At 32.0% G+C, this 12,410-nt stretch overlaps 1 protein-coding gene across 1 annotated transcript in view; it reads left to right on the forward strand.

The window, feature by feature from the left end:
• LOC119604429 (nose resistant to fluoxetine protein 6-like) overlaps nt 1-12,410 on the forward strand; it is a gene marked incomplete at its 5' end in the record, with an annotated part of 28,628 nt that extends 16,218 nt beyond the window's left edge. Inside the window, 10 exon segments of the mRNA XM_037957016.1 lie at nt 4,917-5,043; nt 5,046-5,124; nt 5,244-5,320; nt 5,452-5,475; nt 5,478-5,635; nt 5,716-5,876; nt 10,682-11,044; nt 11,125-11,441; nt 11,501-11,649; nt 11,735-12,410. Coding sequence (XP_037812944.1) covers nt 4,917-5,043; nt 5,046-5,124; nt 5,244-5,320; nt 5,452-5,475; nt 5,478-5,635; nt 5,716-5,876; nt 10,682-11,044; nt 11,125-11,441; nt 11,501-11,649; nt 11,735-11,974 — 1,695 coding nt within the window.

Here is a 12,410-nt window from a genome sequence, read left to right on the forward strand (position 1 = left end):
AGTTCAGTTCTAGTTCAGTTCTAGTTCAGTTCTAGTTCAGTTTCTAGTTCAGTTCTAGTTCAGTTCTAGTTCAGTTCTAGTTCAGTTCTAGTTCAGTTCTAGTTCAGTTCTAGTTCAGTTCTAGTTCAGTTCTAGTTCAGTTCTAGTTCAGTTCTAGTTCAGTTCTAGTTCAGTTCTAGTTCAGTTCTAGTTCAGTTCTAGTTCAGTTTAGTTCAGTTCTAGTTCAGTTCTAGTTCAGTTCTAGTTCAGTTCTAGTTCAGTTCTAGTTCAGTTCTAGTTCAGTTCTAGTTCAGTTCTCTTCAGTTCTAGTTCAGTTCTAGTTCAGTTCTAGTTCAGTTCTAGTTCAGTTCTAGTTCAGTTCTAGTTCAGTTCTAGTTCAGTTCTAGTTCAGTTCTAGTTCAGTTCTAGTTCAGTTCTAGTTCAGTTCTAGTTCAGTTCTAGTTCAGTTCTAGTTCAGTTCTAGTTCAGTTCTAGTTCAGTTCTAGTTCAGTTCCTAGTTCAGTTCTAGTTCAGTTCTAGTTCAGTTCTAGTTCAGTTCTAGTTCAGTTCTAGTTCAGTTCTAGTTCAGTTCTAGTTCAGTTAGTTCAGTTCTAGTTCAGTTCTAGTTCAGTTCTAGTTCAGTTCTAGTTCAGTTCTAGTTCAGTTCTAGTTCAGTTCTAGTCAGTTCTAGTTCTAGTTCAGTTCTAGTTCAGTTCTAGTTCAGTTCTAGTGCAGTTCTAGTTCAGTTCTAGTTCAGTTCTAGTTCAGTTCTAGTTCAGTTCTAGTTCAGTTCTAGTTCAGTTCTAGTTCAGTTCTAGTTCAGTTCCAGTTCAGTTCTAGTTCAGTTCTAGTTCTAGTTCAGTTCAGTTCTAGTTCAGTTCTAGTTCAGTTCTAGTTCAGTTCTAGTTCAGTTCAGTGGTTGAAAATGAACAAATGATAAATTCATTGAAAAAAGATAATTACCCATTACTAATATGATAATATACATAGCTGTATAATTATATATCACGAATAAGCTAAATTAAATATACCCTGCAGTTTTAAAAGTTGCAACAGAAACTTACTATACCCTTAAATAAATTTTAACATCCGTTATATTTTAACACAAATATAAAATAATGATTGCCTCTTAGAGAAATCAAATCACGAGGGAATACATTTGCCAGTAGGTTAGCGGGCAACTAGAGCTGAAAAAGTAATTAATTAACGTCAACTAGTTCCACGGAACGCAGGAGAAATCAATACCTCGATACACTTAAAACACTAGACAAACCCCAGACTTAGACGAAGCAAAAGAAAAAAAAGAAATATTTTGTTTTAATAAATATTAACTAATGAATTAAATTAAGTTCATTGCACTCATTTAAAGCTGTTTTAAAACGGTTGCATATATTAATAATGAAGTTGTTGAATGACGATTAAGCATTAATAACAGCAGCTTGTTTAAATATTAATAAAAACAAACACATATTAATATTGAAACAAAATAAAACAGTTTTAAACAATATAAATCAAATTTAATGACTATTAAAATAACAAATAACAATAATAATATTTACCTTTTCTTAATAATGGGTAAGTAAAAACACTTTTGTAAATGTTAATTATACTTAAAAATAAAAATAAAAAATATGAAATGTTAACAGCTAATTTCTACTGTTTAACGATTAAACAGTTAATTTATTAATTGTTAAGAGAAGAAAAAAAACAAAAACATTTTCATAAAAGTGAATGTAAACAAACAAAAGATTTAAGTAACAAACTTGACAATTTATAACCAAATAATTCTATTTTTGGGGTATTTTGTTAAATTTTATATCAAAAAATGTTGAAATATAAATTTTTATTTAAGAAGATGTTAAAAATTATAAAAACATATTTAGATAAATGAATGTTATGCTAAAGCTAACACGTTACATTATTTCAAATTTCATTCAAATCTCTAAAATTTTGAAAAATAGGTCACTGTCTAGACACATTTTGAAAAGTTTGGGAGCAAAGTTCAGTTTGGGTTTGTTCTATTTGTATTATTGTCATAAATCTAACCATTCTATTGTTTAAACAAATTAATAATACAGAAAAATTTCACCATTATTTTATATTTTATTGCCAAAATTAATGAGATTTTCTAAAATCAAAGAAAAGAAAGTAACATTTAAATTTTGAATTTTAAATATTTACGTCACTAAAGTCCTAAATTTTGAAATGTACTTAATAGATACATTTGGCAATTATATTATATTATAGCTTAGAATTTTTATGACGCAAATTAAGATACGGCTATTTAATATTCTATTGCACTTATCTAGGGCAAATTAGAAACTAGAATATTATTCGCCAACAATAATATTTAAATTAATAAAATTTAGAACTAATTAACGAACTAATTAATAGATTTATTGGAAATACGTCATAATAACTCTAGTTCTAGTTCAGTTCTAGTTCAGTTCTAGTTCAGTTCTAGTTCAGTTCTAGTTCAGTTCTAGTTCAGTTCTAGTTCAGTTCTAGTTCAGTTCTAGTTCAGTTCTAGTTCAGTTCTAGTTCAGTTCTAGTTCAGTTCTAGTTCAGTTCTAGTTCAGTTCTAGTTCAGTTCTAGTTCAGTTCTAGTTCAGTTCTAGTTCAGTTCTAGTTCAGTTCTAGTTCAGTTCTAGTACAGTTTAGTTCAGTTCTAGTTCAGTTCTAGTTCAGTTCTAGTTTAGTTCTAGTTCAGTTCTAGTTCAGTTCTAGTTCAGTTCTAGTTCAGTTCTAGTTCAGTTCTAGTCCAGTTCTAGTTCAGTTCTAGTTCAGTTCTAGTTCAGTTCAGTTCTAGTTCAGCTCTAGTTCAGTTCTAGTTCAGTTCTAGTTCAGTTTTAGTTCAGTTCTAGTTCAGTTCTAGTTCAGTTCTAGTTCAGTTCTAGTTCAGTTCTAGTTCAGTTCTAGTTCAGTTCTAGTTCAGTTCTAGTTCAGTTCTAGTTCAGTTCTATTTCAGTTCTAGTTCAGTTCTAGTTCAGTTCTAGTTCAGTTCTAGTTCAAGTTCAGTTCTAGTTCAGTTCTAGTTCAGTTCTAGTTCAGTTCTAGTTCAGTTCTAGTTCAGTTCTAGTTCAGTTCTTCTAGTTCAGTTCTAGTTCAGTTCTAGTTCAGTCTAGTTCAGTTCTAGTTCAGTTCTAGTTCAGTTTTCTAGTTCAGTTCTAGTTCAGTTCTAGTTCAGTTCTAGTTCAGTTCAGTTCAGTTCAGTTCTAGTTCAGTTCTAGTTGTCGAGGTCAGTTCTAGTTCAGTTCTAGTTCAGTTCTAGTTCAGTTCTAGTTTCAGTTCTAGTTCAGTTCTAGTTTCAGCTTCTAGTTCAGTTCTAGTTAAGTTCTAGTTCAGTTCTAGTTCAGTTCTAGTTCAGTTCTAGTTCAGTTCTAGTTCAGTTCTAGTTCAGTTCTAGTTCAGTTCTAGTCAGTTTAAGCAGTTCTAGTTCAGTTCTAGTTCAGTTCTAGTTCAGTTCTAGTTCAGTTCTAGTTCAGTTCTAGTTCAGTTCTAGTTCAGTTCTAGTTCAGTTCTAGTTCAGTTCTGTTCAGTTCTAGTTCCGCTCTAGTTCAGTTCTAGTTCAGTCTAGTTCAGCTTCTAGTTCCGTAGTTCCGTTCTAGTTCAGTTCTAGTTCAGTTCTAGTTCAGTTCTAGTTCAGTTCTAGTTCAGTTCTAGTTCAGTCTAGTTCGTCTCGTTCAGCTTCTAGTTCAGTTCTAGTCAGTCTAGTTCAGTTCTAGTTCAGTTCTAGTTCAGTTCTAGTTCAGTTCTAGTTCAGTTCTAGTTCAGTTCTAGTTCAGTTCTAGTTCAGTTCTAGTTCAGTTCTAGTTCAGTTCTAGTTCAGTTCTAGTTCAGTTCTAGTTCAGTTCTAGTTCAGTTCTAGTTCAGTTCTAGTTCAGTTCTAGTTCAGTTCTAGTTCAGTTCTAGTTCAGTTCTAGTTCAGTTCTAGTTCAGCTCTAGTTCAGTTCAGTTCTAGTTCAGCTCTAGTTCAGTTCTAGTTCAGTTCTAGTTCAGTTCTAGTTCAGTTCTAGTTCAGTTCTAGTTCAGTTCTAGTTCAGTTCTAGTTCAGTTCTAGTTCAGTTCTAGTTCAGTTCTAGTTCAGTTCTAGTTCAGTTCTAGTTCAGCTCTAGTTCAGCTCTAGTTCAGTTCTAGTTCAGTTCTAGTTCAGTTCTAGTTCAGCTCTAGTTCAGCTCTAGTTCAGTTCTAGTTCAGTTCTAGTTCAGTTCTAGTTCAGTTCTAGTTCAGTTCTAGTTCAGTTCTAGTTCAGTTCTAGTTCAGTTCTAGTTCAGTTCTAGTTCAGTTCTAGTTCAGTTCTAGTTCAGTTCTAGTTCAGTTCTAGTTCAGTTCTAGTTCAGTTCTAGTTCAGTTCTAGTTCAGTTCTAGTTCAGTTCTAGTTCAGTTCTAGTTCAGTTCTAGTTCAGTTCTAGTTCAGTTCTAGTTCAGTTCTAGTTCAGTTCTAGTTCAGTTCTAGTTCAGTTCTAGTTCAGTTCTAGTTCAGTTCTAGTTCAGTTCTAGTTCAGTTCTAGTTCAGTTCTAGTTCAGTTCTAGTTCAGTTCTAGTTCAGTTCTAGTTCAGTTCTAGTTCAGTTCTAGTTCAGTTCTAGTTCAGTTCTAGTTCAGTTCTAGTTCAGTTCTAGTTCAGTTCTAGTTCAGTTCTAGTTCAGTTCTAGTTCAGTTCTAATCGAGTTCTAGATCATTTCTAGTTAAGTTCTAGTCCTAATACAACGAAAGATTCGGATAATATTTGATTCGTTTTTAAATCATTTAATGTCCAGTGTGAGTAATATTCAATGCGTCACTAAAAAACACAAAAATAACTTTCATAGAAGAAAAGACAAAAGTAGAATCTACTTCATTAGTTAGGAATGACTGCAATAGAAGTTATTTTTTCTATAAATTTATTCCTTCCAAAAAAATATCGTTAACAATTTGTTGAAATATTTCTTTTTCTAGCCTGGTCACCGTGTACCACGTTATTCTCTCGTCAATTGGGGTATTTGTGTGCCATCGTCGTGCAGCAACAAAGATGTCGAATATAGTGTTAAAGAGATTCTTAACAATATGACAGAATCAACAGGAATTCCTTCAAAGTGCGTGTAGAACCACAAATGTGTCAATACAAAGACAATAAACCTTGGGATCGTAATACTACGTGGGCAGTGTAAGTTTGTTTACATAAAATCGGCAACATACAATCAAAAAAAAAAAACTTTACATAATCGTATAAACCATAAAAAATAACAATTAATGATTTCTCTTTTTTTCAAATTTTTATCTTAGACGTTTCTTTGTAACCATCTTATCCATAACAATTTTATCAACTATTTACCATCATTGTACCAAAAACAAACAATCAAGTAAGTTGTCGATCACTCACTCATCACGATCGTTATTTAATAAGTGTTGAATTTATCCACTTTAAAGTGTTGTTTTTAATTAATTTTATGATTTAATTAATTTCATATAAAATTTACATAAATTTTTTTAGATCCATGGTTATGTGCCTTCTCCTTGGAAAAAATCTTACTTGGTTATTTAGTACCTCTTCGTCGACCGATGATATTAAGGTAGTACATGGTTTAAGATTATTAAATGCCATTATGTTGCTCTTCTCCCATAAATCCATGGCCATGTTTTTTAATCCCTACAACAATCGTACCGAAATGTCGGAGGTAAATAGACACTTTCATGATCACGATTGGAACATTCGAAATGAATAAACTTTTTTTGTTTTTTTTTTTTTTATATATAGAGTTTAGGTCGTTCTTGGACTGTTATTGGTCGTGCTGCCTCTTTGTATACCGATCCCTTTTTACTATTCAGTGGCATGTTGACTGCGTATTCATTCTTCGGTCGCCTTAATAAAGGTCAATCTATACGTTTAAAGAATGAATATATAAGTCGAATAATACGGTAAGTTGTTTCTGTTTGATTTGTAATTTAATTAGCATTTATTTCTTTATAAAGAGTTTATTTTTGATGTTTGTTTATCTAGACAAGCTTGTGTGCTTTAAGTATTTTCTGTTTGTGACCAATTACTTGCATAGTACAATTGCGTTTTTGTACTTTATGCAGAAAATTAACACTAATTTTTTGTGTATCGTCTATAAAAGACGAGCACATTCTGTTTTTATTGCGCTCGTGTTAATGAATGTAAAATTTAACATTTACTTGTTTAATTTATTACTTTTGTTATTGCTTTATAATGACATGTGTGTTATTGTTAAAATGTTGCACGAGCAGATGATTTAAATTTTATAATATTTTGCTATTAAAATATTATGAACAGAATGTCCTTTATTATAAGCAAAAATGCATATTTCAAGGTGAACCAATACCTGCACAACATTACTTGCAGGATTAGTTTCACATTTCGTTAAGCCATTAACATACACATTTTTGGAAGACCCCAGATATCTTGGGGATCCAAATCTTCAATAACTCTGTTAGATATGCTTTCGAGAAGATCGCTATTCAAAATCAGCAAAATTGGTCTATAAAAAATGGAGATCTAAGCAAAAATAAAAGTACTAATCGACTTTCCGCAGAACTAAGCTATAAACTAGCCTATAGACTCGGTTATAAAACTATACTATAGACTAGACTATAGACTAGACTGTAGACTAGACTATAGACTAGACTATAGACTAGACTATAGACTAGACTATAGACTAGACTATAGACTAGACTATAGACTAGACTATAGACTAGACTATAGACTAGACTATAGACTAGACTATAGACTAGACTATGACTAGGACTATAGACTAGACTATAGACTAGATTTAGACTATACTATAGACTACTATAGACTAGACTATAGACTAGACTATAGACTAGACGATAGACTAGACTATAGACTAGACTATAGACTAGACTATAGACTAGACTATAGACTAGACTATAGACTAGACTATAGACTAGACTATAGACTATACTATGACTAGACTATAGACTAGACTATAGACTAGACTATAGACTAGACTATAGACTAGACTATAGACTAGACTATAGACTAGACTATAGACTAGACTATAGGACTAGACTATAGACTAGACTATAGACTAGACTATAGACAGACTATAGACTAGACTATAGACTAGACTATAGACTAGACTATAGACTAGACTATAGACTAGACTATAGACTAGACTATAGACTAGACTATAGATACTATAGAATAGACTAGACTAGACTATAGACTAGACTATAGAATAGACTATAGACTAGACTATAGACTAGACTATAGACTAGACTATAGACTAGACTATAGACTAGACTATAGACTAGACTATAGACTAGACTATAGACTAGACTATAGACTAGACTATAGACTAGACTATAGACTAGACTATAGACTAGACTATAGACTAGACTATAGACCAGACTATAGACCAGACTAGACTATAGACTAGACTATAGACTAGACTATAGACTAGACTATAGACTAGACTAGACTATAGACTAGACTATAGACTAGACTATAGACTAGACTAGACTATAGACTAGACTAGACTATAGACTAGACTAGACTATAGACTAGACTAGACTAGACTAGACTAGACTAGACTAGACTAGACTAGACTAGACTAGACTAGACTAGACTATAGACTAGACTATAGACTAGACTATAGACTAGACTATAGGCTAGACTATAGACTAGACTATAGACTAGACTATAGACTAGACTATAGACTAGACTATAGACTAGACTATAGACTAGACTATAGACTAGACTATAGACTAGACTATAGACTAGACTATAGACTAGACTATAGACTAGACTATAGACTAGACTATAGACTAGACTATAGACTAGACTATAGACTAGACTATAGACTAGACTATAGACTAGACTATAGACTAGACTATAGACTAGACTATAGACTAGACTATAGACTAGACTATAGACTAGACTATAGACTAGACTATAGACTAGACTATAGACTAGACTATAGACTAGACTATAGACTAGACTATAGACTAGACTATAGACTAGACTATAGACTAGACTATAGACTAGACTATAGACTAGACTATAGACTAGACTATAGACTAGACTATAGACTAGACTATAGACTAGACTATAGACTAGACTATAGACTAGACTATAGACTAGACTATAGACTAGACTATAGACTAGACTATAGACTAGACTATAGACTAGACTATAGACTAGACTATAGACTAGACTATAGACTAGACTATAGACTAGACTATAGACTAGACTATAGACTAGACTATAGACTAGACTATAGACTAGACTATAGACTATACTATAGAATAGACTATAGAATAGACTATAGACTAGACTATAGACTAGACTAAAGAATAGACTATAGAATAGACTATAGACTAGACTATAGACTAGACTATAGACTAGACTATAGACTAGACTATAGACTAGACTATAGACTAGACTATAGACTAGACTATAGACTAGACTATAGACTAGACTATAGACCAGACTATAGACCAGACTAGACTATAGACTAGACTATAGACTAGACTATAGACTAGACTATAGACTAGACTATAGACTAGACTATAGACTAGACTATAGACTAGACTATAGACTAGACTATAGACTAGACTATAGACTAGACTATAGACTAGACTATAGACTAGACTATAGACTAGACTATAGACTAGACTATAGACTAGACTATAGACTAGACTATAGACTAGACTATAGACTAGACTATAGACTAGACTATAGACTAGACTATAGACCTAGACTATAGGACTAGACTATAGACTAGACTATAGACTAGACTATAGACTAGACTATAGACTAGAACTATAGACTAGACTATAGACTAGGACTATAGGCCTGACATAGACTAGACTATAGACTAGACTATAGACTAGACTATCGACTAGACTATAGAACTAGACTATAGACTAGACTATCGGACTAGGACTATAGACTAGACTATAGAGCTCTACTATCGACTAGACTATAGGACTATAGACTAATAGACTAGGACTATTAGACTAGACTTATAGACTAGACTATAGACTAGACTATAGACTAGACTATAGACTAGGACTATAGAATAGACTATAGACTAGACTATAGACTAGGACTATTAGACTAGACTATAGACTAGACTATAGACTAGACTATAGACTAGACTATAGACTAGGACTATAGACTAGACTATAGACTAGACTATAGACTAGACTATAGACTAGACTATAGACTAGACTATAGACTAGACTATAGACTAGACTATAGACTAGACTATAGACTGACTATAGACTAGACTATAGACTAGACTATAGACTAGACTATAGACTAGACTATAGACTAGACTATAGACTAGACTATAGACTAGACTATAGACTAGACTATAGACTATAGACTAGACTATAGACTAGACTATAGACTAGACTATAGACTAGACTATAGACTAGACTATAGACTAGACTATAGACTAGACTATAGACTAGACTATAGACTAGACTATAGACTAGACTATAGACTAGACTATAGACTAGACTATAGACTAGACTATAGACTAGACTATAGACTAGACTATAGACTAGACTATAGACTAGACTATAGACTAGACTATAGACTAGACTATAGACTAGACTATAGACTAGACTATAGACTAGACTATAGACTAGACTATAGACTACTATAGACTAGACTATAGACTAGACTATAGACTAGACTATAGACTAGACTATAGACTAGACTATAGACTAGACTATAGACTAGACTATAGACTAGACTATAGACTAGACTATAGACTAGACTATAGACTAGACTATAGACTAGACTATAGACTAGACTATAGACTAGACTATAGACTAGACTATAGACTAGACTATAGACTAGACTATAGACTAGACTATAGACTAGACTATAGACTAGACTATAGACTAGACTATAGACTAGACTATAGACTAGACTATAGACTAGACTATAGACTAGACTATAGACTAGACTATAGACTAGACTATAGACTAGACTATAGACTAGACTATAGACTAGACTATAGACTAGACTATAGACTAGACTATAGACTAGACTATAGACTAGACTATAGACTAGACTATAGACTAGACTATAGACTAGACTATAGACTAGACTATAGACTAGACTATAGACTAGACTATAGACTAGACTATAGACTAGACTATAGACTAGACTATAGACTAGACTATAGACTAGACTATAGACTAGACTATAGACTAGGACTATAGACTAGACTATAGACTAGACTATAGACTAGGACTATAGACTAGACTATAGACTATACACAAACCTTAGTAAGAAAAACCATAGTAAAAACTGTTATACACAAACTTTTCGGTAGATTAAACTGTTATAAAGTAAATTTTTTATAGAAAAAACTGTTATGCACACATTTTTCTGTAGAAAAAACTATTTTACACAAAGTTGTCTCTAGTTAAAATTGTTATATAAAAAATTTTCTGTAGAGAAAATTGTTATACAGAAATTTTATAAAGAAAAAACTGTTTTACCAAAAATTTTTCTATAGAAGAAACAGTTTTTTCCTAAAAAAATACTGTTATACATAAAATTTCCTGCAGAAAAAAACTATTATACATAAATTATTTATATAAAAAATTGTTATATTCAACATCTTTATAGAGAACCCGTTTATACACAAAGTTTTCAAAACTGTTATACAATAAATTGAATTGAAATTAATCCATTTCCTTATAATTTCCCCTTCCAGCATTGTTCCACCGCTAGCTGCTCTCATTTTATTCTGTACCTATATTTTACCTATGTGGGGATCAGGACCTCAATGGAATCTCGTAGTGGGTCATCATGCCGATATTTGCAAAAAGAATTGGTGGCGTAACTTGTTGTTCATACACAACTATTTCGGTTTCAGTGAAATGTGTTTGACACACACTCATCATTTGGGTATTGATACTGAATTGTTTGCTGTTGCTCCCATTATGATCTTAGCTATGTGGAAATGGCCTCGTAAGGGTATGACTACTTTGTTGGTATTGTGTTTCATTGGTACAGCGGCCCGTTACTATACGACGGTGGTAAATGAATTGTCCAATTACATTTATTTCGGCACAAAGTAAGTTTTATTGTGATAATTCAATTATAAAGTTTTCTTTAATTTTGTTTTTATGTTTTTTTTTTTTGGGGGGTTTTCAGCATCCAAAGACTTTTCCGCACTGCTGACTATATGTATTCCTTCCCACCCATGCGTTCGACTGTTTATATTATGGGCATTTTCTTGGGTTATGGTTTACGTCAATTCCGCAATGTTCGCTTGAGTAGATCTCAATTAAGATTGGGTTGGTTTGTCTCCATTATTTGTCTGGTGGCCTCTATATTGGGCCCTGCTCCTATGGGTGATATTAACTACACCTATAATTCTACTCATGCTGCTATTTATGCCGCCTTTGCTCCCATTGCTTGGTGCATATTCTTCTGTTGGGTGGTATTTGTTTCACACAATGGTTATAAGAGTAAGTTTTGCTTTTTCAAAAATTGTATAAAATATATTAATTTTTTATAAATTTTTCAGATGGCATAACAAATTTCTTTTCCTGGAGAGGTTTCCAAGTGTCCACCAAACTGTCCTATGCCATATATTTAACACAATTCCCCATATTCTTCTTTAATGTAGGACGTCGTCGTCATATACATCATTATTATAATTTTGTGTCCATTATTGTAAGTTAATAATTTATTTGTTAAAATGTAACTTCTAAACTATTCAAACTTTAACTTATATCCTTTTGCGTTTCCTAACTTTTAGCTTGATACCAATGAATACATTTGCATATTCTTGGCCTCTGTAGCCTTAACAGTGCTTTTCGATGCTCCCTTCCAAAATATTAGGAAAATCTTGATAAAACGTCCCTCACCAGCCATTAGCAAAGTTTCGTCTAACGAAACAATCTCAAGTAAAAGCACTACCAACACTACCACCAGCCCTATTGAAACCTGTGATGACAAGACATTAGAATCGTCTGTAAAGCATTTACATTCCGATTAAAATGTTTGTTTATTTGTACATATTGTATTTAGTAGTTTTAAATTTTATTTAAATTAATTTAAGAAATTTTCATATAAATTAAGTAAACTTTTCCTGTACATAAATGTAAACAAACTCAAAAATGTAAAATCTAAGTTATTAACGGTTTTCGAACATAAATCTTCATATTTACAAGCATACTTTCAGGCTTGTGTTATAAAACACCAAGTTTATGTCATGACTACCGTTATTTTTACCTTTTGTTTTCTTTCCCTTCATCATTCCATAATTGTTATCTCTTAAGTTTGGAAACAAAACATCTTAGTCACTTTTTTATTATTTTAATTTTTTTTATTTTATTTTGTATTTAACATTTAATGTATTTTATTTGTATAATTATTATTTGTATAAGCCATAAATGTTCAAAAGAATTTATAAAAAATCATCATAATTAAAT

Source organism: Lucilia sericata, unplaced genomic scaffold (assembly GCF_015586225.1).
Source record: "Lucilia sericata isolate MDLA Ls3-8-SP2 unplaced genomic scaffold, ASM1558622v1 Contig000391F_arrow, whole genome shotgun sequence".
In the NCBI taxonomy this organism is placed as follows: domain Eukaryota; kingdom Metazoa; phylum Arthropoda; class Insecta; order Diptera; family Calliphoridae; genus Lucilia; species Lucilia sericata.